At 46.3% G+C, this 27,503-nt stretch overlaps 1 protein-coding gene across 1 annotated transcript in view; it reads left to right on the top strand.

Moving 5' to 3' along the window:
- Ephb1 (Eph receptor B1) overlaps positions 1 to 27,503 on the top strand; it is a 436,332-nt gene that overhangs the window by 335,552 nt on the left and 73,277 nt on the right. The window contains 4 exon segments of the mRNA NM_001104528.1: positions 5,200 to 5,324; positions 13,593 to 13,755; positions 18,785 to 18,893; positions 19,705 to 19,769. Of these exon segments, the coding sequence (NP_001097998.1) occupies positions 5,200 to 5,324; positions 13,593 to 13,755; positions 18,785 to 18,893; positions 19,705 to 19,769 (462 nt within the window).

The raw sequence follows: 27,503 nt of genomic DNA, 5'->3' as shown, positions 1-27,503 counted from the left end.
CATACTCACTGAGGACTCTAGCAGTTGACCTACATTCCCAGCTCTGAATTTTCCAGTATTAACAGGTGACGTTTTACTTCTTGAGGCAGAGGGAACCTGAAAACCTGTGGCATTTGCAAATCAACATCATGTAGACTGTGCTTCCACATGGCCTACAAGGGTAGTCTGAGTGACAAGAGGCAGTAAGAGAGCACTGTTATCTGGAGCCCTTCTGTCATCCCCATCTTGGGTTACACTGGGACCCCCAAATATGAGACAACTCTGAGAGACTGTGTCACCTTCTGAACTACCTTGATTTCCCTCCAAAGCATGCAGAGTCCTGAGCAAAGTGAACATGTGCCATCCAAATGGCTAACCACAGAGGCTGTGGCTAAATCAGGGGCCCAGTTCCCAGTTCCATTTTCCCCACCTTAGCAGTTGGATTTAACATATTCGGTCCCCTGAGTGCTTCCTTCCTCTTGGTTTCTGGCCAATCATGCTCTTCAAGCTTTCCTCCTACTCCATCGACCTTGCTTTCTTGGGGCCCTTTGCTGTTTTCTCCTCATTTCCAACATCTTAAAACATGCACTCTACTTGGTATCGTCAGGATCTGTCAGTTCCATGCCTTTCTGATTTATTGAATTGCTAATAGCTCCAACTTTACGCACGTGTGTCCCTATCCCATCTTAGGCACCTGAAGAGTAGTCTTCAAAGTGGAACGCCTGGTCTCCCTTTCCAGATGGCTACTGTTGATGTCGTCTCTCATCTCATTCAATGGCAGCCTTGCCCTTTGGCTGTTCCGAACAAAAGCATTGCAGTCATTTTAAATTCTTTTTCTTTTATATTCCACATCTGTGGAGACATCCCCAATGCCACCATTCCTTGATTTGTAAAGGGCTACATTCCCTGGAAACCGTCACTGAGTTGGAAATCAAAATTACATTGTGCATGGTTTTTACAGGAGAGACAACTCTCAAATCACCCTAGATCGGCTACCCACAACAGATCAGAGGAGTAATCACACTCAAGTCTAGTTTCCTGCAGCAGTGACTCTGCTGAGGTTACTAATGGGAGCATGGGGTACTCAAAACTAGCTGCGTCACTGAGAAGCCAACCCCAACATCTGTGACAATTGAGATGCAAGCTACCATCTCTGATGTCCTAATGCACAGTCCACAGGCAGCTCCACCAGAGAGTCTCATTGCTCCAGAAATTGTTATTGCTTGTATAAACTTGGGAAAGGGGCTTGTGAATCTTGTCATTTTCTGAGCATCCTGGGGCTTTTAAGTTTTATGAGCTTCCTGAGTCTTATGAATCTCCCTCTTCTCTCCAGGAGAGAATGATCTTATTGGGAAGAAATAGTTATACCACAGCACTCACTGCACCTAACAACAAGTTTAGGCTAACCTAACTTAAATGTGCTCACAAAGTAGTCTACAGTCAGGAAGAATTACTTAATGTAGGACTCGGTTTATAACAATATATCAAATATCTCATTATAACTTAAAAACAGCTTTGTCCCAAACCATACATCACGCACACATATACACACATAGGAGAATCAGTGCCCTCATCTGGATTCCACAGGCACACATACACACACACACACACACACACACACACACACACACACACACACACGCCCGCGCGTGCACACACACAAGTGATATAATAACTGTGGATGATGGGCTGGGGTCTCTGTATGTTTATAATGTGGCTCATTGCTGCTACTGGATACAAATCGCTTTTTGAACATGGTGGAATTGAAGAAGCAAGGTCAAAGCATTGTAACAATGACTGTTTTCTACATAGGCTCAGACCACTCTGTCGTTGGAACCTGACCTCACAAGAGTGGCTTTAGGATAGGACCTTCTGCTTTTGCTGGCCCACACCTTCTGTTTGCAGTGACACGGTCAGCACACAAGTCAGCATGTCATTGTTTGGTTGTCATCTGCCCTTTCATTCCCCTGCTCACTGGGAGTAGAAGCTCAGGGCCCTCCCCCTTGACTATGATTCTTCCAAGTCAGACCCTTTGCTCCAATTGTCTCTTCTCTAATGCTTCCCCAGCTATTCTTCAGCTTATTCTCCTGTACCTGCAACTCAGGGAAGCCTTTGCTGACCACAGCCACACCTCCTACACTGGCGACTACCTCCGCTTTCCCTACTTAGTTTCTCCCATTGGGCCCACTGTCTTTTATATATCCTGTTATTTGTTTATCGTGTCTAGACTCCGAATCCCTCCAGTAAGGAGTAGGTTCCGTGAGGACAAGAAACTTTACTTTGCTCATGGGAACCTAGAAGAGCAACTCTATGGCACATGCGCGATACCTGTTTAATTAGTTAACAACGCTAGCCTGTAAGACCAAGGTAGGAGAGAGAAAAATGCATTAGACAGTTGAATGAAGATGAAACGTTCTTTCAACTTATTAGTTTAGTAGATCAAATTTGACATCATAAAAGCAAAGAGGGATTATGAATCTCCACAGCAGAAATCTAACTCTACAGACATGGTGAGAAATCTAACTCTACAGACACGGGGAGACAGAACTTACCTCAGGGAAATCTCGATGGTATATATGACTCTAACTTCAGGATTGAACAGCAAAGGCATGCTTTTGATTGAAAGACTAACAGTCTCCTTAATAGAACAGAGACTAAGCAAAACATGGGAGATACTAGGCTTAAATTTAACTCGTAGTACAAACAGTGGAGGAGAATTGGACTGGTACCTCTAGCTCATGCCTACAGAGATTGGAACAACATGGGCCCAATTACTAAGGGTAAGAAATTACTAAGGGCAGAAATAGGTAGCATTTGACCTGCCTTTCTTTCTTTCTTCCTTTCTTCCTTTCTTCCTTCCTTCCTTCCTTCCTTTCTTTCTTTCTTTCTTTCTTTCTTTCTTTCTTTCTTTCTTCCTTCCTTCCTTCCTTCCTTTCTTTCTTTTTTTCTTTCCATCCTGATCAGAGCCCCCCTTCCAGTCCCACCTTTACAAATCCCTCCCTCCATTACCCACTCTCCTTCTCAGAGAAGGAGAAGCCTACCGTGGATACCAATCTACCATGAGACTTCCAGTTTCAGCTGAACCAAGAGCACCCTCACACTGAGGCCAAACCAGTCAGTCCAGTTAAGGGAAGGGGATCCAATGGCAGGCAACAGAGTCAGAGACAACCCCCCTCCCTGCTCCAATTGTCAGGGCACCTACATGAACATCAAGCTGCATGCCTGCTATAGGCCCAGGTCAGCTCCTGCATGCTACTAAGTATATTCTTAATAAACACACAGTGTTAACCTTCACATTAAAAAGCCCAAAGTATGCAGTTGGCCATTCTTTAGCAAAGAAAACTCAAGCACAATCTGACTTGTTTCTTTAGATCTCTGTTCTGTGCAACAAGGAATGTTCTAGATTGCTTTAGTTGGGAGAGGTAAGACCAAAGAGAAGAAGGCAAATTTGAGATATGGATAAGGAAGATTCATAAGTAGTGGGAGTTACAGAAGCACAGTACAGGGTCTCATACAAAACAGGAACTTGGCAGTAAGTATTTGGTAGGGACATTGGAGGGGGAGCCAGACCACAATGGTCATCCCATCCCAAGGAAAGTGGGAGGGAAGGAAGGAAGGAAGGAAGGAAGGAAGGAAGGAAGGAAGGAAGGAAGGAAAAAACGGGTTGGAAGAATTTTACACAGCTGTACTATTACCATGAAACTTTGGAAAGATCATTGCTGAATCTTTGATTGGAAGTTCCTATCGGAGGAACCCATGTTTTGCAGGGAGGGGCTGACTATTCAGTGATCAGCTGTCATTGCCAACATGTGGTCTCCAGTAGGCTTTGTGCATACTGACCTCCTCAGTCCCGGAGGACACTGATGCTAAGGTGTATGGTAAAATTTCTCGCCCTTCTCCCTCTTGTGAGAAAACTGGGAGCATCTGTAGAATGCATACTCTGCTCCCCCCCCCCGCCCTACCCCCCACTGCCGCCTGGCACAGGCTGAGGTTAGTAGGTGCTACATTCCAACGAAGTGTGGGCAAGTCAATGCCTTCCCCCTCCTGTGACCTGTTAGCTATGATTCTGTAATTCTGGGTCTTGGAAGGAATCTAATACCATAAGTTGAGGATAGTAAATGTCACTCAGCCATGGTCCCCAGAGAAACCCTTGTAAAGTGGAGTTCGAGTGAGGAAACGACCTTCATCACTGCACAAGCACCAGGAAAGCAGCCCCTGAGCTGGGCACAGACGGAGCCTCATCCATTACCTGCCTCTTCCCTCAGGAAGACAGCCCTCATTTATTATTTCCAGACTGTTTTCATTTTACTTACATGGTGTGAAAAAAAAACCGTTGAATTGGGAAATAAATATTATTTCCAAACAGAAATTTCATAATCGTCTTTGCTGATCTAGGAATTATTACCCTCTTCCCAAACGTTTGCTTTGTGTATCATTTCTTCGTTTGTGCTTATGAGTTCCTCAGAGCAAATGTTCTCATTTGGAGATTTCTGACGTGGCCTCCGTTATGGCTCTGTGTTCTTGTCTTCATGAGGGATGCTACCTCCTTGCTTTTGGAAGTACATTAAAACCGTACACGCAGTACCAGAAAGGAATATTTGCTGGAATGTTCCTCTCTATGGCATGGTTACTTTGCACTGATCAGTTCTACTCTTGATACACTCTTACCCGCTGCAGCTCAACCCAGTAACCCATTACTGCAGCATCTCTCTCTTCCTCCTGTTCTTCTAGTTCTCTCTGATTTTGGACTGCTTTTAGAAAAAAAGTAAGTGTGTGTGTGTGTGTGTGTGTGTGTGTGTGTGTGTGTGTGTGTGTGTGTGTTTGCTACAGTACACAGGTGAAAGCCAAAGTGCAAATCCATGGGAGTCAGTTCCCTTGTTCCATTTTTATGCCGGTTTCAGGGATTGGACTCAGGTGGCCAGACTTTCACAGCAAGCACCTTTACCTGCTGAACCATCTACCAGCCATTCTATGAATTTTTTTCTCTTGCACCACGAATATACCATATCTATCTCAGCCCTGCCCACATGTGTGTCCTCTGCTAAATTATCACCTTCTGCCTCCTCTGTCATCTCAACTCCATTCAGCCTACAAAACCCAGTGAGAGTTATGCAGACCCAGTTTGGCTAATGAGAAAGCACAGAAGTCTCTCCTGGTTTATCTCTGAAAATCTTATATCGAACATCTCTTCAGCTAGCCTGTCTCTTCCTCTCTCCACAGCCCCCTCCACTGTTCCTATCATGCACCAGGTCAGTGCCACCATGAGGAGCATCACCTTGTCATGGCCTCAGCCGGAGCAGCCTAATGGCATCATCCTGGACTATGAGATCCGGTACTATGAGAAGGTGAGCCCACTTTGACCTCAGGCTTCTGAGGCCAGGCCAACACTGTTCAGTGAGTGTGGCCAGTGGAGGACACAAGGAGATGGGCTGGAGAAAGCCAACACGGAGAAAGAATTGGATATTGGAGGCCAGGGGCTCTCTGGGGAGAAAGCCAGGTCTGCCTGTCCTAGGCTCCCTCTGCAATGACTTGGGATAGAGCCTTCAGACTCATCACCTGATGGTCTGGAAAGTTCGATGGACTGGACTGTTCAAACCACTCCCCTTCCTACAGTCATGCAAGTGCTGTCTCAAGGAGGACACAATGAAACCTCCTGATGCCCGTGAGCCTCCAGCGGATTTTAGAGTCTTATAAATGAGTGGTTCTCAAAGTTTTTGATCCTATGCCTCCAACTCAAGCTGATTTATTTATAAATATATGCATTGTCATGACACCAATGTGGAGGTTGAGGAACATGTAATTGGATGCTTCTAAGGGTGAGATAAAAAAATGAATTGAAATAGAAATCCAAGTGTCGAATTCCCTGAGGAGTCAGCTGCTGCTGCTTAGGGCTATACAGGGCATGTGTTGCCAAGAAAAGAGAAACAGTGTCCTGTGGGGTTTGGTCCCAGACCAGTTCATCATCCAGGGAAACAGGACATCCTCCACAGAGGTGAACTGCAACATTCGCAAAAATCTTTAAAGAGCAGTGTGCTTCCAACATGCTGTTTGGAAAAGCACCATATGCATTTATTTATTTGTTGAAGAGCTTGACCACTCTACTGCTTGGTAGGCTCTATTCTAGGATGTATTAGGGAACAAAAGAGTTCTGCCATCGGGAGTCTTGCTTCCCCAAAGAGGGAGAAAAATTGAACAGTGAACAGTGAAATTATGGAAATGATTAGAATGTTAAAAATAATAGCATAGAAAAAGAAGAGGAGCTGGCAAGATCCTCAGAGGGTAGGGGTGTTTTGTGAGCAAACCTGATAACCTTTGATATCTCAAAACCAAATAAAGGTCAGAAGAAAGAACCAACTGCCACAAGTTTGTTCTCTGATCTCCACATATGCTTAGTGGCACACAAACACCCCCGCATCATATATACACAGAGAGAGGCACACACACACACAATAAACTCTTAAAAATTGAAAGAAAAACAAAAACAGAACAGATAAATGGATTCATAAAAGCCAGTCAGGGGTAAGCCACAGACTTAAATAAAATGGTCATAGTCAGCCTCTTGGCGAAGATGAGCCCTCTTTCAGTATCTGAAGAAAGTAAAGTTATGAAGCCGTTATCTCAGCAAGAAGAGAATGGTAGATCCTGCAAAGCCACTGCAGCTGCAGCCATTCCTGCACAGGAGCAGGAAGCAGACGAGAACACCTGGATTGAAGAGAGCAGCAGGGGAACAGTCCATGTGTGAGAGAGCTCATAACCAGGGAAGTCCCCAGGTTGAGTTGTAATGAATCAAGTTTTACTACTGAGTAAGGCAGGAAGCCACCACAGGTCTAAGAGCAGAAGAGAGACAGGATGTGACTTATATTCTGAACATCATTCAGGCTGTAAATAGCCCTGCTAGATCTATAATCATCTGTCAGGAAGATAGATATTTGAATTGGAGCATCAACTATGAGCTGTTGAAATTAGCTGGCTCCTATGTCTACAGTGCACACTACAGGTAAAGCTAACAGGATGTCTAAGTTGGATGGGATGTGGATGAGTTTTAGAGAGACCCCCCTAGACTGATGTGGGCATCATCAACTGAGGAGGAGGTCTTGATGGGTAATGGATATTGGAGTAGAAGGAAAGCAGTGTAGCTCTGGCTAAAATGCCTGTAGGAAAGCCAGGTCTCTGCGTGGAATTAAAAAATCCCATGACCTCGGCCAGAAGATAATTCCTAATTTGGAATTAGGAGAGAGGATGGGTTGAATATGCCCATGTGTGGGTCGTTGGGATGTACACAGTATAAAATCCTTTGCCTAGGCAAGGTCATCTGCTGGGTGGGTGGGCTGGAGAAAATCACGGATAAAGATCACAGCCCTGGAGAGAGGCCAGATAAATGGCCAAGCAGTAGTGCATTAGAAAGGAATCTCCAATTTCCAGCACCCTGACAAATTGCTGTGGACCTGTACAGTGGACTTAACCACTGTAGCACACAGCGTGCACACTGGCGAAATGGTAGCAGTTTTACATTCTCGAAAGGAGAGGTGCAGACAGGTCACCAGTCTTGCCTGTGGGGAGAGGCGCCCCTTAGCATCATGGCAGCACCTGCTAGCGAGGAGACTAAGATAACATTCTGGCCTGTCTGGAGGATAGTAGCCTCCGTAGACAGTTGGCTCTGAAACAAATTGGGGGTAATTTTAACCTGTTTGTCTTAGTTAGGGTTATCACTGCTGAAACATGAAATACCATGATCAAAAGCAAGTTGGGGAGGAAAGGGTTTATTTGACTTACACTTCCATAACACTGTCCGTCACTGGAGGAAGGCAGGACAGGAACTCAAGCAGCACTGGGACCTGGTGGCAGGAGCTGATGCAGAGGCCACGGAGGGGTGCTGCTTCCTGGATTGCTCCTCATGGCCTGCTCAGTCTGCTTTCTTATAGAACACAGGACCACCAGCCTAGGGAAGACTCTATCCACAATAATCTTGGCCCCTTCTTAAGTCACTAATTAAGAAAATGCCCCACAGCTGGGTCTTATGGAGGCATTTTCTCAATTAAGGTTCCCTCCTTTCAGATGACTCTAGCTTGTATCAAGTTGACATAAAACTTACAAGCACACCATTATACTGAACTCACCCAAGTTAGGGATCTATTTGTGTAAAAAATAATTTGGAAAGTTAATAAGGTTATTATAGGTCGATCTTTCAAGCTGTTTGGAGCCATTGATCTCCCCTGTACCAAAGTTGATATATATGTCCCACCAAGGTACAGTTATCAGTGCACTGTGCAATTACGGAGTCATTCACTAGGGTCTACCCAACCCCTTTCACCACACTCCTGATCTTGCAACACTGTTGAGATTATATATTTCACATGGGAAGAGCAATTTTCATACGGTGTGTCAATTTGGGGTCTGGACTTAACTTAGTAAGACGTAAGCTTCCTTCCATACTCCAGTATCAACAGAGTTAACTGCTCTGGACAAAGGAACATAGTAAAAAGTAAACGAAAATACTTGCGCAGGTCAATCACACGTGAGAACGCGGCTCTTTTACCCTGCAGTGTCGGCCAGGGGCCGAGTGTTTTGGTGCCATCTGCTCTGCTCGGCCTCACCTGTGGTGGCCACGGCAGTCACTTCAGTGGGCAGCTGTGACGAGGGCATGTGCTTGACATGACCTGGCAGCCCAGCCATGTGGCTCGTGCCTGTGTGCCTTGGCTTCCCTTTCCCCAGCTCTCAGCCCAGCTCAGCTCAACCTCTGCCACTGTCTTTGCGTTTCCATTCAAGCCTCCTGCCTTGCAGTGCTGTAATTAACCTTAGCTTCTTGGGCTGTGAAGGACGTTAGTCCCCCCTTTCAGACCGTCCCCTTGCTTCTCATTAATTCATACTAATTATTAACATGCACGTGCACATAGCACTCAGTGCCCGAGGCAGCTTGCACACCTCAGTGGAGCATATTATTGTCCTTCCGAGAGAGGATGGGATGCTTTTCTTGGGAAGACAGAGGATTTCTTTGCCTAGTCACTGGCCACTCTTGAGCATATGAGAGTAGACCTCTCCGTTGCTTTCAAAGTGCTCCGCTGTGAAATCCATTATCTTGCCTTGACCATTTCCAATCTGACTAAAGAAAAAGACATTAGCCATGAGAGCATTTTGAAATAATAACCAAAATGGTAATTCATCATATATTGAATGCCTATTACGTCCCAAATACACACAGATATATTAGTTCTGATCCTTGAAAGAAATACACTCATAAGCCACTTATAATCAGTTATAGATGATGGAGCTAAATCATATAAAGGCTAAGAAAAGGACAGCCCTGACCACACAGGTCACATACAGGGAGTCACAGAACCAAATTACAGACATTTTTATTATGTTTCAACGCTGGAAATTTCTGGGATTGTATGAAATCATCATCTCTGCTCAGGGTCCCTGCGTCAGAGTGACTCCTGAAATAAGATACTGGGTTTTAATATTAAATCCAAAGACGCATAAGCAAAACGAACGATCTTCCTGTCTGCTTCACCAACACAAATGGAATCCAGCCTAGTAGATGTCTTGGATTCAGTCCAAAAGAAACAAAATTTCCCACTCCCCATCCTGTACCACCCCTTCATCTGAACCAAGAGTCATTAGAGCCATAGGCAGTATATCAGGAGATGGGTGTGGCTGTGTGTAATAGCACTTTATTTATAAGGCAAGTGGCTGGCCCTTTTGGTGGTAGTCTTGCAACCTCTGGCAGCTCCCCTGTGGGTCTCCTGCCCAACAGGACTCTCGGTTTGTGCTGGGGACACTTTTTGACATCATTTTTTTGTGGATCAAATCAGTGGGGCTCTGCTTTCCCCCAACAGCTCGTTAATAGAGAGCTCAGACCAGAGAACTAAGGACGTTCCCAGAGCCTTTGCCACGTTCATCTCCTTCCCCATCTCAATATATCCCCATTCATCATTCTCTCTTGTTTACTGTCTTGTAGCACGTTTCACTCCTGGTGTCCCCACATGTAGGCAAACCATGGGAGGAGCGGCCACATCTGCCCTCAGCTGTCTCAATGATGAAATGTTTACATCTCTGCAGCACTTCATAATAACTGTCTAAGCTCGGGCCAGTTGGTTTAGGTTGGGGTGGGGGGATTTCTACTCTTCAGATGTCAAGATCTCAGAGAAACACTCCCAGACCTTAGCAATATCGTGCTCAGCTGATGGTAAACGGGCGGCTTGATCAGCTCCTTAGCACTGAGTTGTGGCAAGCCCAGGCAGTGAGGGGGTTGGGATCCTGGGGGTGGAGAGATAACGGAGACACAACCACCAGCCTCTGTAGCTGTGCCCTCCGTCTTCACATACTTATAATCAAAGCAGTCGTAAGCAGCCTTGCTCGTCGCTCCTGCTCATTTGTCTGGGGTTGATTAATGACTTGGCAAAGAACAAGAACCGATGCCCATTTTAATCACTGAACCGCTTCAAGAGTGTGTGGACTGGAAAGTGATTATGGGCTAACGTTTGGTCCTCACCATCCAAATGCCAATATATCAAAACACTTTTTTTTTTTACCCCAGTAAGATCTGCCAATCAGTGTTTCACTTACCTCAAGCAGTGTGTGATTCCGTCTGATTCCAGACAAACTGGGGGAGTCCAGCAGCTGCCTGCATTCTGTTTACTTCTTATTTGCAACACGATGAGGTGATGCTCCTAGTTTCTGATCCCATGTCTTCAGTGTGTCAAAATAGTTATTAATAAGTTCCAGAAGGCACGCATCCCCTCTACAGAGAACAGAGTTCCATCTGCTCAGTCCCTCACTAGGGTGTCAAGGAAAACCTCCCTACTGTCCAAGTAGATGCAGTGGACAGTAAGAAATCCCTTTCCGGGAGGGGTGGGGTGGGGGATGTTGACCTGGAAACCGGGAAAGGGAATAACAATTGAAATGTAAATAAGAAATACCCAATTTAATAAAGACAGAGAAAAAAAGAAATCCCTTTCCATGCAACTTCCCCAGGGCTCAATGGACAACCCTTCCCTGAGGGTCTTTTTGTAATTTGTCAGTTGGAGCTAGCCTTGAACCCACAACTTCTTGAGCCAAATCTTTTCATTGTTATCCATGTGCCACCTGCACTCTACTCTGTCCCTTGTTTCTTTATTGAGGTCTCTATTGCTGCAGTGAAGTACTACAACCAAAGAGCAAGCTGTGGATGAAAGGGTTTATTTGACTTACACTTCCATGTCACTGGCTGTCATCAAAGGAAGTTGGGGCAGGATCTCAGATAAGGCAGAAACCTGGAGACAGGAGCTAATGCAGAGGCCATAGAGGGATGCTGCTCACTGACTTGCTCCCTAGGGCTTGTGTAGTCTGCTTTCTTATAGAACCCACAACTATCAGCCCCGGGAATGGCATCACCCATCAGTCACTAATTAAGAAAACATCCTACTGGCCTGCCTACAGCCCCAATTGTGGAGGCATTTTCTTAATTGAGGCTCCCTCCTCTCAGATGACTCTAGCTTATGTCAAGTCGATGCAAAACTATCCTGTATACTTTGTGTGCTTCTCACCCTCTCTGGGCCTTCTTTTGGACATTTTTATTCTGTTCTTGGTCTCTGGTTACCAATGCAGTGTGGCTAATTTCTTACATCTTTATGACTGTATTTATGTTAGGCTTCCTGATTCCCTCTGAATGGGTTTTGTTTCCCCCAATGTGGGCTTGTTTCCCTGGGATACATCCCCACAGCCCCTCTCCCACCACTAGCTTCCCTCTGCTACATCACAAGAATCTGTGTGTTTTCCAATTACACAAGGTGTTGTCTCTCCAGAAGAAAGAGATCAGCCACACTTTGGACCTACAACCTACAACACACATTATATATAAATATCACATATATGTCATATATATATATCACATATATGATACACACACACACACACACACACACACACACACACACACACACACACACTGATTGAACGACTAGATGAGAGAATCCAGCAGAGTTATACGTAGTTTCAGAAAGCTGGAATATCTTCTGTTGTGTTTCAGTTTGCTTTTCCACGTTTTCCCTCTGGGATTTGGCAGAGCATGTGAGTTGTGAGTTGTAGAAGTTCCTCAAGTACCCTTTTTCCTTTGTTTCCTTGCCTCTTGAACCACTGTGCCTAGAACTCAAGAGTTTCCCAGATCTGTACAGGAGGTTGGGGATTAATCTCTTTTTAGTGACCCAGCCTCTTTGTTTTCAGTGAAGTCCTCTTGCTTCAGGATTCACTGTGCATAGAGAGGAAGGCCCAGACTCTAAGCTTTTGTTCCTGTACACTTGGAGGTAGCTCTGAATCCTTGCAGAGAAAAGATATGTTCACATGGAAATAGAGACCAGGCTGATATATAGGGTGATAGGAGTGAGCCGTAAACTGCAAGGACAGCAATAAAGAGCCTATGTGTTGGGGAAGTGAAATAGGACTCCCTAGGGAGGAGGCTCTGGGGGCTGTTAGCTCAAATAACCTGAAGGAAGCAGGATCCCTTCAGTTCTGCGGGACTAGCCTTGAACAAACACTGATGGCTTGGATGTAGTTCCCAGAGGAACAGCGAGACTACCAAGTAAATAAGAGAAATAATAAGAACTGATTTTATTGTGAAGGGTGTGGTTGTCTAACTTAAGAAGTTCGGTGTCCATCTGATGACAGTTTAAAGCAGGGGCCATTTAAGACAAGAACATTGACGGTAGACAAACATCGGATGAATGGGAAGCATCGTGAAGGGATAGGAGATTACAAAAGTCCAGCCCCCAATCTGATATTAAACAAGGTCAGCAGCAAGAAGATGAAGCGATGTTTTAAAAGTAACCATGGGGAGAAGAGCCATGAAAGAGTAATGAAAAAACATTACTAAAAGCGAGTCTCTGCACATCAGAGATGGGGCAGACAGATGAGACTGGAGAGGACAAGGTGGCAGGTATCAGAGAGAGACACAGGAAGACGGGTTGATTCCCGGAGTTGGTGGAAGGGATAAGGACCGGGAGGAGGGACATGTTGATGGTGGGGAGTTGGAACATGGACACCCAGATAAAGCCAAGGGAAGGCAGACAGAGGCAGTCTGCAATGACCTCAGCCACTTCAGCAGAATGGAGGCAAAGCCCTTCACTGAGCACTGGGAGGAACGTCAAAGGTCCTCTAGAATAGCAATTGTGCAGCATGTGTGGCCAGCAGATCTCAGCAGGGAGAGAGTGCCCTGCACCTCAGCAGAAGTAAAGACAGGCAGAGAAGCAGCCCATGAAGGCCGCAGAGCTTGCCATGTTGAGGTCAGAGATATGATGGGATTTGCAAAGATGATGGCAGATGATGGCAGCTAGGGTTTTTACCTCTGAACTCTGAGGAGGGCTGGCACACAGGCAGAAAATGTCTCTGAACTCCCAGTCAGGCTGAGAGCTCAATCATTTCCTCAGATTCCCTTTTCAAAGTGCCGCCACCCTGTGGCCCAAAGTTGGCTCTTCATTCCCTTGGTCCAGGCTCACTGTCTTCATTCAGAGAAAGACGACTTCCACCAAAGGTGTAAGACCAAGAACAGATGGGACTGAGTACCTCCACAGAGCTGCCTGGGGTTACAGTGTGCAGGAGCTGGCTGACGGCCCTTTTCCCTTCTCTTGTCTCTTCTGTAGGAGCACAATGAGTTCAACTCTTCCATGGCCAGGAGCCAGACCAACACGGCACGTATCGATGGGCTACGGCCCGGCATGGTGTATGTGGTCCAGGTACGAGCTCGAACCGTGGCTGGCTATGGCAAGTTCAGTGGCAAGATGTGCTTCCAGACTCTGACAGATGGTAAGGCAGGGGGCAGGGGTGTGTGTGTGGTGTGTGTGTGTGTGTGTGTGTGTGTGTGTGTGTGTGTGTGGTGTGTGTGGTGTGTGTGGTGTGTGTGAGTATGTGGGGTGTGTGTGGTGTGTGTGTGTGTGTGTGTGTGTGTGTGTGTGTGTGATGTGTGTGTGTGTGGTGTGTGGGTGTGGTGGGGATAATGAGTGTTTTGGGTGAAAATGACACAGGCATAGAATAGGCTATACTGAAAGAAAAGCAATGCTACAGAACCGTCAGTGATACCGGGGGCTCACTAGAATAGTGGTCTTCCTTCAGAAGAACTTGCCTCCCAGTAGGGACATGTGGACTCTTGTCACGTGCCAAGCCGCTGAAGTCTAGTCTAGTGTAGTCTAGTCTAGTGTAGTCTAGTCTTGTCTGTCTGTCTGCCTGCCTGCCTTCCTGCTTATCTATCTATCTATCTATCTATCTATCTATCTATCTATCTATCTATCTATCTATCTATCTATCTACCTATCTACCTATCTCTCCTAGTATCTGACTGGATCATTTACCTTGGAAGGGCACCCCACATGGCTATCCACCCTGTGTGAATCTGCATTTGTACAATAGTGAGACTCCCATATGTCTCACAGGTGACTCCTGGTCTCTTTAAGAGGGTCCAGTGCAGTGGCCTGTGCTATCCCCTCCTCATCTATCTTACATCTCTGTGCTTGGGCTCTGGATCTGAGCTTCCCACCTATAGGAGGAAACCAACCAAACAAAAACAGAGGAGACAATGTTCTGGCCATGTACCCAGGATCTCAGAATACTGCAGTAGCTTCAACTGTGAGCTGCTCAGGTATTTTCAGAGAGAGAGGGAGAGAGGAAGAGAGAGAGGGAGAAGGGGAGGGGATGGGGAGGGGGAGGGAGGGAGAGGGAGGGGGGGTTCAGTACCAGAAAACCCATCATTCTGAACAACTTTTCCAACTGTGATAAGATACCTGAGAGAAGCAACAGAAAGAAAGAAGATTTCATTTGGCTCACAGTTTGAGGGGCGCATGGTAGGAAGTCATAGAGGCAGGAATCTGAGGCAGCTGCTCACAGTTTCCACAGTCAGGGAGCACAGAGATAGACAGTGTAACCAACCCTTTTCTCCAATCCAGGACTCCAGCCCATGGACCGGTGCTACTTAGGGTGTGTCTTCCCCTCTCAATTCGCCCAAGATAGAAACAACCCCATTGGTGTGCTCAGAGGCTTGTCTCCTGGGATATTCTAGATCTTTCCTGGTTGCTAGTTTATTCAGGAACTTCTTTGTCCCCTCTTGTAACTTTGTGTTCTAGTCCTTGGGCAACACCTCCATCACTAGTTTAGATGACCTGACTTCCCTACAGCCTTGGCCTTGTGCAGGGACAGGACCGTCTCACTACCCACACTTTCTGCTAGCCAGCCATCTACCAGAGCTTGTGCATTCATGTGTCTCTCTGCCTGTCTGTATTGGCTCATCCGTGGGTGGTTTCCATAAACCTTTCCAAGTGTCAGCCTAGTCTACAACCCATCAATTGAAAGCCCTTCATGTTTTCTTTGCTAGTTAACATATAAACATATATCCCATGAAGCATGCTATTTTAGGCTGATGCTCTCAGGCTGGGTGCTTGATAAGACTTAAGGCTTTTTTTTTCTTTTGACACACATATTTTAAAGCAATTTCTATACTAATTAGAAATATTTAAAATTCCAATTATTTTATCTGAAAATTTCTTGTGGAAAAAAAATTATGAGAAGCCAGGGCTGGGTGTTCTCTCATGTGAGGAGAGAGATTAAGGGGAGTAACAGTCACCCCAGATGGTGCCCCCCACCCCCACTTCGAAGCAACACAGCTGGATGCTTTGCATGAGCTGTCTGGTCCCTAGGAGACTAGAGTGGAGCCTGTGTTGAGTTTGTGCCAGGTGAATTTTCTCTCATGTTTCAGGATTGTTGAGATGGGGATAGAAAGGTGAGGCCGTTCATTGAGATTAATAACACTGCTGGGATGGGAAGAACGCAAGCCATCTGCTTCTCCCTTAAGGGCTCTGCTCCCCCGTTTTGCACCTCACTTACCATCTAGATTTATAGGCACTTTGGCATCAGGAGGTACACAGGATTAAAAGCCCCAAACTCCAAATGCTCTGAGCACTAGTCTCTTGGCAATTCCGCTAGACAAATCAAGAAGTAACGAATTTCCCCCAAGAAGGCCATTCTTTTTACATTTGGCAGTTAAGTTTTGCAGACCCAAGAGAGGGGAGATGTACGAGAGTTCTGGTAAGTGGCCAAATTTGAGAGAATTTATCTTAACGACGGGGCTTGTTTATTGGCGATGATGCTCACTGAAGCTGCAGGCTGGTCTCCAGCAGAGTGAGGTGGAGGGTTGATCACAGGTAGGGCCATTGAGGCAGGAGGACCTGTGGGGTCCTTGTAGGCGAGTGGCTGCCTTGGGCATGGATCCCTGGCTACACTTAGGTACTATGTGTTAACCATTGACTTAGGGTCTTTCTGTCATCATCATCACCACCACCACCATCATCATCATTACTTTTGGATTCTATGTTCTATGAAGACTTGGTTTATAAAGACTTTGTCAAAGACTCTTCATTGTGGTTTTTATTTCCTGCCAACTTTCCCTTCTAAATATATTAAAAAAAAATACTCCCTGGTGGAGCTAGAGAGATGGCTCTGTATTAAGAATACTGTTCTTCCCGAGCTCAGTTTCCAGGATTCACTTGCAATCACTATAACTCCAGTTCCAGGAGATCCAGCATCTTCTCTGATTTCCATGGGCACCTGCACTTGCATTGCACAAACCCGTGTTTGGGCATACACCAATACACATATGAAGATTAACAAACAAAACCGTCAGCTGACAGAAACCAAATCTCCACCTTCAATCTATTTAGTTGCCAGAATGGGGTTTTAAGAGCCGACAGCCGTCTGGGTGGATAGCTGAGCTGTAAGGTGCTTGCCATACAAGCATGAAGGACCAAGTTCCAGCATCACAGCCTACGTTTAAAAGAAATGGCAAGGTTTGTAATCCCAGTGCTGGGGAAATAGAAATGGGTGCATCCCCAAAGCTAGGTGGCTAGCCAATTTAGCCTAATTAGTGAGTCCTAGGTCTCAGTGAGAGATCTTGTCTCCAAAGACAAAGTGGTTACAGTCAGTAAAGTCTTTGCTGTCCTCATGTGGGGGCCTGAGTTCAGATTTTTAGCCATAAGCCAGTTAGAGCAGTTTGTGTCTGTGATCCCAGCATTAGGGAGACAAAAACGGGTAGATCTTAGAACTTGATGTTCAGCTACTCTATCTGGATCATGAACCTCCAAGTTCTGTGATGACTGTCTTTCAACAAATGGAAAATGACTGTGGAGTATATCTGATGCTGACCTTTGACCTGCACAAACTTACACAACACTCTCTCTCTCTCTCTCTCCCTCTCTCTCTCCCTCTCCCTCTCTCTCTCTCTCTCTCCCTCTCCCTCTCTCTCTCTCTCCCTCTCCCTCTCCCTCTCTCTCTCTCTCTCTCTCCCTCTCCCTCTCCCTCTCTCTCTCTCTCTCTCTCTCTCTCTCTCTCTCTCCCTCTCCCTCTCCCTCTCTCTCCCCCCTCTCTCTCTCTCTCTCTCTCTCTCTCTCTCTCTCTCTCCCTCTCTCTCTCTCTCTCTCTCTCTCCCTCTCTCTCTCTCCCTCTCTCTCTCTCTCTCCCTCTCTCTCCCTCTCTCTCTCTCTCTTTCTCTCTCTCACCAAAATGAGAATGGCTCCTGGGAAATAATATCCAAAGTTGGTCTCAACTCTCATGCTCCTACACACTACACACTAAGAGCCAATAGCTTTGTTCCTAGAATCTGCTTTGCTCTTTTTGCCCAAATAGACGAAAGCTGTTGAGTTTTGGTGAAACACACAGACACCCTGATCTTCACCAGTAGATTTGAGGAGGGGCTCAGAGACAGCAGTGCTTAACATCTGTGCTCAGGAGATCCTGGCAGGGTTTATAGGGGGGACCTTATTGTGGTGGTCTCTGTCATTGGGGTTGCCAGGTGAAATACAGGGAGATCCATTTAATTTGAATTCCGGATATAAATCATGTTTAAGGATAAATACCTCTTACGCAATATTCGGTGCACATGTATTCTAAAATGTCATTCATTATTTATCTGAAGTGCAGGTTGTGGTTTTGTTTGCTATATCTGAGAACCGTAATCACAATAAAATATAACCAGTTTGACCTGTGTATCTGGGCCTGGAGCTGTAGAGAAAGACTTCTTAGCACCCTCCAGGGATGAACGCACTGCCCCCACAAAAGGGTTAGCAAGCTGAGCTGTGTGGCTGGTGTGCATTCAAGAAAAGAGCGGTAGCATTTGGGTACATCTGTGATGCAGGTGAAATGCTATGAATGATTTGCGTGCTTTGACGGGCAAGAGGGCTGAGAATCCTAGGGGTGAAATAATTCCTCCAAGGTCACAAACAGTACACAGGCAACCACAGAGTTCGCAGCACCTCTGTCCACCTCTGTGACCCTTGGCTGCTCCACCCGACCCGTAACGCAGCATGGCTTTACCACTTGGCACACACCTCAGTCCTTTTCTTGTCAAGGGGGAGCTCAGGATGTTTGGCGATCTCTCTTCATCCTCCATAGCTCCTGCTGCAGAGCTGGCTGACTACAGATAAACTGTAGAAATCTGCTCAATGAATCCGTTGACAAGCCACATTTCAACAGCTTAAGCTGTTTCAGCAATGGCTTTCATTTCCCCTCCAGTGGACTTACCCTTAACACGTCAGACAGGACTTAGAAAAACCTTCAGCGCCAGCCAGGTCGGTGGGGGTTCGGAGTCACCTTCTCTTAGGAGACAGTCGTCATCACCTCCAAGTTCCCAGAGTTGCCCCTGATGTTCTGTTTCTATTACTGTTTCCCACTCTGAAGCACCAGAAGCTGGTCCACACGTACGCGTGTATCTGATGTCCTTGGTGTCATGCATGGAGTCCAGCTAGGCCCCCTGGGACACACGGGGAGGATTCTAATGCTTTCCTTTCTCTCCTAGATGATTACAAGTCGGAGCTGAGAGAGCAGCTACCCCTGATCGCTGGCTCTGCAGCAGCTGGGGTTGTATTTGTTGTGTCTCTGGTGGCTATCTCCATTGTCTGCAGCAGGTAGGTCCTCTACTCTGTTTTCCCCGACTCCAGGAAGCCCCTCACTATGTACCGTTATCCCGTGCTGGCCCTCCCCACTCTGGGCAGCCTGGGCAAGTCCTTTAACCAGCAACCCAGAAATCTCAAGATTATTGATTTTTCTCTGTGCCTAGGATAAAAACTTGCTATGGGAACTGGGCAAGACTATAAGTAAACAGCCTCCATCCACCATCCTCATTTCAGCCAAGACTTTTAGCCCCTCATGCACGAGGACTTTTCAGAGTGACAGTTACAAAATTGCATTTGACCCACTGGAGCATCACGGCTGTGCACAGGCAGTCTTCTGCTCAGAGAGCTCAGGCCCTGGGCAGCCAGCAAAAGGCAGGCGGGCAGAAGAAGGGTGAGGAAGAGGCAGGGGAAGCTTAGCTCTGCACACCGACTGGCCTGAAGGCCTTGTGAATTTTTAATACTGTTTGCGGCTGCCTTGGGTGGTTAGCCCAGATATTGCTGGCAAAGCCCTGTTGTTGGTTCCCACTGAGCAGTCCTGCTGTTCACTTCTGCGGATGGGGGGGGGGGTCCTCATCAGTACTGCCCTCTTGGGAGATGCCCACAGCCTTTCCTGGTACCTGTAAGTCTTTGCCTTGAGAGCTAAACTCCCTGCCCAAGGGAATGTGTGTTGGTCAAGCAGAGTGTAAGGCAAGGCAAAAATGAAACCTTCTAGTGGGAGTCTCTCAGTTCCCAGTCCCAGGTTACATCCAGGGTGAGTTCTATGTCTGGGCATGAAGCCTCCATATGTCCCTGCTAAGGAAGTCCCTCTTCTCTGTGTCTGCAGGAAACGAGCTTACAGCAAAGAGGCTGTGTACAGTGATAAACTTCAGCATTACAGCACAGGCCGAGGTGAGTAGAAAACACCCACTGTGTGACCTGGGTCCTTAGAGCCAGATAGTGAGGGGTCAAACGTAACAGCAAATGTCTGACAAGCCCTCGGTACCCAAGTGGTCCCTCTCTCTGCAAGTCCCTGGAGACCACAGGCTGTCCACTGCATGCCCTTTGTGGGCAGTCACTGGACCCCTGGTGGAAGATTACCTTCTGTACTGATAAGCCATATTTGAGACAGGGGGAAGACAGGGTTTAGCAAGTCAATGAATCCTGAAATCGCTCTCAGTGGGGAAAGATGGAGGGTTCTCTATTAACATCTTCTACCTTATCTTATCCAATTGAGCGGCTGGGGAATGTGTTAACCAAATTCACAGATAAGCTATAGAACACGAATGCAGGGAATTAAGGAGATAACAGAGCCCAGAAGGCTAAAGTGCCGGGGAATCTCCCAAGCGTTTTCTTTCAAACAGTACCTTGAAAAGTTTTTCTCATTCATTATCTTAACTCTGCCTCGCTTAAGCCTATGTATAAATATTTTTGTATATCAAGTTTCCCTTACCAAAATACATACAATTCTATATCAGAATTATGGCTCCTTCCTCTGAATGATTCCAGCACTGCAGTCCAAAACCAGTTCCCTGGAGGAATAGGTGGACCACTTCCCTGCTTCACTTCCCTGCTTCCAGAAGTGGGTACTTAGAGCCTTACAGAAGATAGTGTTTCTAAATGACTCTTTTTGAAGTCCACGCATGACCCCAGAAATCTGTCCCAGCCTCCTGGGCTGTTCCCTTTAAGCCACACCACACCTCAGTCCTCTGCTTGTGTCCTAAGCCACTTTTGTCCTGAGCAGACACCACACACGTGCATACCCTGAAGCATGGGCTCATGTTTACTGGGTTTGTTCTCTAAGTAAAAATGGCTTCCAAGACTAAAATTCACATGGACAAGCCTGCTTTCTTTCTCTGAGGTCACCTGACACAGAAAGCGAGGCAGTGTTCACAGCTGCAATCGTGCTGTGAAGGAATACCGTGTTCTAATATGGATGGTCCGAGCTTGGGCTGCTCAGAGGTCACACCATAGACTTGGCTTTTCAATCAAGATTAAGATATACCTGGAGCGTTATATAAAATCAAACCTTTGGCACTAGGATGTGTACAGCGTAGGTATTGCAAGACGCAGCCACCGGATGTCATCAGGACTTCCCAGGGCCCGCTCTTGAAGCCAGAGTTTGGTATCTGACTTTTCGATGATGTGTACTGCCCTTGTGCCTCAGAATTGCCTCAAATCCCATGCTCGGCTTCCCTCCTCCATCTTGGGCTTCTGGATTGTCTTCTCATCTGCTCCAGGCAGATCCTCGCTGTGATAAGCCACTAGATGTCCATTTCAGATCCGGTGCCTGAACTCTGTGGGATAAAACATTTATCGGAGGTCATATTGGACCAATAGAAGACTTGAACCACCGGGGTACATATGATTGGGTTCAAAACATGCAATCCTGTTTCGAAGTCTAGAGATTTCTGACAGTGACCCAGGGTGAGTCAGCCATGAATTCTCTTTCTCAAGGCGTGCCAACCCTCGGGTAGGGCACAGGACCTCCAGGCATCCCGGGTAGACTGGCAATGCTTTTTTTGTTAACATCAGCCTGACACTTGGCTGTCCTTCTGTTGAATGGTGGCTCTGCCAAGTTATACACACACACACACACACACACACACACACACACACACTCACACCTGAGTCCTCTAAGCTCACACTCACATGCACTGAGTTTCATCTGTGCATTTTTGAAGCCATTGCTACTGGAGGATCATGATCAAAGGGCCATGCAGCTAGAGGAAAGCCCAGCTCACCAAGAGCAGAAGAAACAACTCTGGTGAAGGAGGAGCCTGGCTGGGAAGAGAGGCAGACAGGTAGAGGTGGGAGGAATGGCTACAGAAGGTTTCCTTTGTGTCTATACTGGAAACCTTAGTCTAGTAGCTTGCCTTGACTCAAGGAGACAACTGCTAGTCCAGGAAGGACAAGTGTCTTCCGTCAGTGGAGACACTGCCTCCCTTGGCTTCTCAGGGGAATACTACAAAAGAGTCTTTTGGGTCTTGTCTTCCAGACTCTCCCTTTTAAAGTGATGCAGAGGCAAAAAGAGACAGAAAAGAAGCTTTTGCAACAGTCTCATCTTTCCTCACGAGTCAAAGGATGGCAGATTAGGTTACTGAAAACAAAACATCCTTTTACATTCGGGTACTGGGTCTATTTATCTCTGACCCTAGATCGGTGGTTCTCAACCTTGGATGCCGTGACTCTTTCAGACAGTGCCTCGTGTTGTGGTGACCTCCCAACCATAAAATTATTTCTGTTGCTACTTCATAGCTGTAAATTTGCTGCTGTTATGAATTGTAATGTAAACATATGATGTGCAGGATACCTGATATGGGACCCCCCACACACACAAAGGGGTTGAAACACACAAGATGAGAACCACTGCGCTAGAAATTAGTGATCAGAGATGGAAAGGGGAATTTGGATTGGTGGCAAGACACTTGTTGGAGGATAGTCTGGCAAGAGACTGTGCTGCGTGTGTTGTCAGTCAGTCTGTTGAAGAGTTATTGAGCCGGGGATTCACGTTCAAGGGTAGGTAGAAAGGAGCACAGGCTTCTCATACTCAGGACTGTGTAGACAGCATTGTCATGGTTCTTGGTCCAATTCTCATAAATTGTTGGCTGATTACAGATGACTTGGGCAGTTTGATCCAGGTAGAGCACAGAGGCTTAGGAATCTAACTTCAGTATGTAGTGTAGGTGTCAGGGGTTGGATTAAAAGAGAATAGTTATGCACAGAGGAGAAGAGTTTGCATTTTTGGGAAATGCAAACAGGTCTCCCAGGAACTTGAGTCATTCCTAATTTCTGAGCTGGGTGAGGGCCAAAAGGATGGAGATTAAGGGGGTTTGGGGCTTGTGAATGGATTAAGGGCTTTAGGAGGTCAGCTCTAAGAAAATTACCTCTAAGTAGAAGATATGGAGTCTCTGATTTCATGTTTTGAAAAAGTGTAAATGTGGTATGGACCTGTATTTGTCAGGGTTCTCCAGAGAAACAGAACCAGTGGGATGAATAATCACACACAGGCACACGCGCACACACACACACACACACACATATACACACACACACACACGCACACATGCACACACACGCACACACACACACACGCGCGCACGCGCGCGCACACACACACACACATAAATGTGCACACACAGAGATACAGACATACATACAGAGACACACACTCTCACACAGACAGACAGACAGACGATAACAGAATCATACCTGGAAGCCAAGAACCTGGTAACTACTCTGTCCTGAGGTTGGAACCCTTAGCAGTCTCAATCTGGCACCAGAAGCACTGGAGGAGAATTGTTCGTCCCTCATCCCAAAGAAAACCTGGGCACATTGGTTCTTCCATTATCATAGGAATCAGCAGTAGCAGCCATGGGGCAGATTAACTCAACGGCAAGAGGGAAGCCAGGCAAGCAAAAGGCAGATGAGATACATATTCTCTGCTACACCTCCCCCCTTTTTTAAATCTGCACCAATACCAAAATGTAATATCCATCCCCATATCAATCAAAGAAACCAAGATGCTGTCCAAGTGAAGCTCCTTGGTCATGTGATTCTGATATGTTGCAAGTAGACATTAAAACCAACTATAATACTTCAGAGCAGAAAACACCCTAATCTTCTGACAAAGCAAAGGGGCAGAGAGAGGGCATAGGCAAGAAGCCAGCCCCAGAGAGATGGCCCGAAGACACTGTGAATCACATGGGTCTGGGAATATGAAACTTGAATTCTGTCATTGTTAGAAACAGACAAGAGGTGATTAAGAAAATAATTATGGGACCTTGTCTCTTTTTAATTAGACTATGCATTTAGTAAATTTGAGAATTATGGGTGGTGAATGTTTATTTTGGCAAAAATATCTTATGGTCCCCTAACGGAAGGCATGGTTACTAGATACAGACCGTGTTCATATAGAGAGAAAGTGAGTTAGTGACTGTCATTCCCTTAGGAGAGAGGTCCCTGATGTTATTCTAGTACTTGTCCTACTCAGTCTACGCCTGTTTGATTGCTTTTTAAACTTCACGAGTCAGACACAAGCGTGGGGATGCTGATCGAATTTGTAGGTAACAGTTGGGAAGCAGAACTAACACCATAAAAGACAGAATCAAAATTCAGAGCTACCCAACAGCTTTGAATGCTAATTTGAAATCTGCAAGACAAAATGTTAGCAGGATAAATCTGGAACCTAGAGTTTTAGGTTAAAACAGAACGGAAGCAGTACAAATAGGGAGACATCCCACTTACTATTTATTTGTGTGGAAAAAAAATAGCTGATCATGTGCTTACTCTCAGTGGCACTACTGGTGAAGAATATTAATACTCATTTTGATCGCTTGCTGTATTAAATGTTTACATCAACTCTACTCTTTGTGCGGCCAGTAAGAACCCACTCAGAGTCATGGACTCTGTCCTAGAGACCTGGTCTCAAGGTCACATTCGGCAAAGCACCTGTGCAGAGGAGAGCAGCCTGCCTGGTTGGGTGTGGCAAGTGTCTGACTGATAGTATGTTTCCAGATTCACAGGAGCTGTCCATCAAAGAGGTTCCTCTATCTTGAGGCTAGGGCTTGAGAACTTGTAGCAGTAGATGTTTTGAAAAAAAAAAGTCCAGCTTTGGGTGAGAGATGAGATGAAGTTCCACTCGGCAGTATGTCTAAGCTACTGCATTCTGCATGGTTGATGCATTCAGAATGTCAAGGATACCTAACCCAGCCCCTGAGGAATCACCTGAGACCCAATATGCAGGACAGGAGGATCCTGGAAGAAAGAGACTTACTAGGGTATTAGGAGTGGTTCAGACATAAGTAAAGGCCTGAGGGCATACAAGGAGAGGCTCCTTGGTACAAAAAGAGGCTGAGTTTACAGTCAGCATTTATTAAATGTCAAATAAATCGAACGATCTAGAGTCACCCATGTGTATGCTGTTGGCTCCTAGCCAGAGTCTCCACAACTGTTAACTGCAGTAGTTCCAAGATCATTAGCTATTGCCCTTAGGTTCCCAGTTGGACTTCTGAGCGATCCAGGAGCAACGATCCTTGCCCGAGAGAACTTGTCTGTCCTGGTCATAGATAGCCACCAGGCATGGAGGTGTTATGCAACTTCCCAGGAGTATTTGCTATTTCCTCTTCTGTTTTTCACCGTCCACTGCAAATGGTGCTATCTTCCACCTTAAGTAATTACTGAGACCACTTCACGACCATTTTCCCAGCCTGCAGTCCCTTCTTTAGCAAAACAAGTTCCCCAGTGCCCTGCTCTCCACAGAGGTCAGCTTTGTGTGCCCAGTGGCATTCACATCAGGGTTTGTCTGTCAACATTGCTGCCCATTTCAAGCTGGTCTGTCTCCCCACTTCCTCCACACCAGTGCCATGCCTCCCTCTAAACACTCCAAACTTCTCCTTTGGAGTAGCATCCTGTTGCCCTCCCACTTATTTCAGTTCTGGAGCTTCTCGGCGTCTGACCTTGAAGAGTAGCATCCATGACCTTCATCTACTCTGGTCTCTGTCGTGTTTACAGCACACTCCCCAAGTGTGGTCTCCTGACTCCACACTGCCCAGCTTTGACCTCTTTCGTGTCCTCATTCACTCCTCAACCATGTGAAGAACTCCAAGAGCTTGGCTTTTCTGTAGATCCCACGGTGTCGGTAAGATGTCTAGCAGTATTGAAGAAAACAAAGGATGCTCGCTTTGCGTTCCAACGCACAGTATCAGAGATGGTTCCTTAAGGACCGCACATGTTTCTAAGCAGCTCCCCTTTTATGCTCAAATACCTGGGTGAAGTTGGATGAGTCACAGAGGTGACAAAATCTCTCTTGGACCCAGAATGAGGTCCAAGCAGGCAAACTTCCTCATCTCCTTATGACACCATCAAAGCCTGCTGGACTGAATTCATTCATTCTCTGACTGTACCCTGTGGGACTCTAAGTCCTCTCTCGGCTACAGGCCAGCTGGATTCTGCTGGAACCTCTGAAGCTCTAGGACCAGTTGTCACAACTGGCCTTCAGATGTGCCTGCTACTACTATTAGTTCTAAACTCAGAATATTCACCATGCCTGGATAAGGGTTATGGGTTTCTCCTCTAGCTCTTAGTCCAGGCATGTCACCTGCTATTTACAACTGTGAGCCCTCTGTTTTGCCCTGCACTCCTAGCACTTGTAAACGTCTCCATAACCTTACAAATACCCCCATGTAAGACTTCCAGTATCCCCGAGCTCACTTCAGCCACTTCCGGTTGGTCTTCTGGTACAGAGCCTCTGACAGTAGGAAAGTATGTCTTGTGCTTCCAGAAATATTTGGTGTCACACAGAAAGGCACCAGACAACAGTAACAAATTAGACCTTTATTGGAGATTTGTGAACTAGTGGGATGAGAAAGCTGGGGGTATGCTTACTAATAAGCACTAACAATCAGACATTTAAGTCCGCACATGCCCCTTTTATGCCAAAGATATGCAGCCTATGAAAAATGGAAACTCAAAAATGGCCAACACGTTAAAAGTATTCCTATTAATAACAACGGTGTGAAAGCCACACCAATCACTATAAAATGCCATGTCTCGTGTGGGTCTATTAATCTAATATTGCCGTCATCGCCTCTAAAAATATTTCCCAACATTCACCATCAGAGAACATCTTCTGAGCCCAGTCTCCCAGTGTTTGGCTGTGCCTGACTGTTGCTGACTTGATTCCCTGTTCACTGTCTGGTGATTCATTGCACTAAATACCATTTTCCTGATAATTAAAAACTGCTCACTGGCAAGTGGGAGCAGGAGCAGGCTGATGTGGGATTTATGCAGAAACACAAAATGAGCCGAAAGACAAATGACCTGTTCCGCCCAGCGAAAGGCATGTTTCCCCCTCCTCATCTTCTGGGATTTGAGAAAGGCTGGCTAGAGCTTGGGTGCGTGGTCTGGGGAGATCTGTCATCTCTGAGGAGGTGTTTGCAACCCCTTGTGTTCATATGCTTAGCCAAATCACTCTGTTAATTTAGAACACATAGACCCCTGCCTGCAGCAGGAGGCCCTGGGTCAGGGACATCTCCTCCTGCCTTATTGAACACTTAACAGGCTGTGACTAGAGGAAAGTCTCTGAGTTTGAGCCATTTCTAAGACCTTGACTGAGCCCTTTCTCCATATAACAATTCTTTTATTCCATATCAACAAAACGGGGAGTGATTCCTATGGAGGCATTGGATCCAGGATTTAGGACATTCATTTAGCTTAGACATCTCAACAGATCACAGTCCCGGACTTCAGGCAGCGTTTTTGGCTCCTGGGAAATGCCTCAGCGACGGCCAAAGCCCTTGGACACAGCACAGCAGCTATGGTGTTACACGTACGTTCGCGTGTGTGCAAATGCACGCACATAGGAATCCACATTCTCAATTCCTCGGATCTCTCTTGGGAAGTTAAGGGCATGTATCATCACAGGGCAGACACTTCCTCATCTGAGTGCACTTTGTGACACATTACTGGCCTAAAGAATAGAGGCTCTGTCAAGTGATGAGCCTTCTGCCTTCTGGGAATAGCTTCTTCCCCAAACTGGCTGGGGCCAATATCTGTAATGCTCATTATCTCAGAATCCTTCTCCATTCATCCTCATATATGTCGTTACTTACAAACCATTCATTGCAGCCCATTCTAGATTGGTTA

The sequence above is a fragment of the Rattus norvegicus genome, chromosome 8, assembly GCF_021556685.1.
Source record: "Rattus norvegicus strain SHRSP/BbbUtx chromosome 8, alternate assembly SHRSP_T2T, whole genome shotgun sequence".
Taxonomy (NCBI): domain Eukaryota; kingdom Metazoa; phylum Chordata; class Mammalia; order Rodentia; family Muridae; genus Rattus; species Rattus norvegicus.
This window is presented reverse-complemented; position numbering and strand designations above follow the sequence as displayed.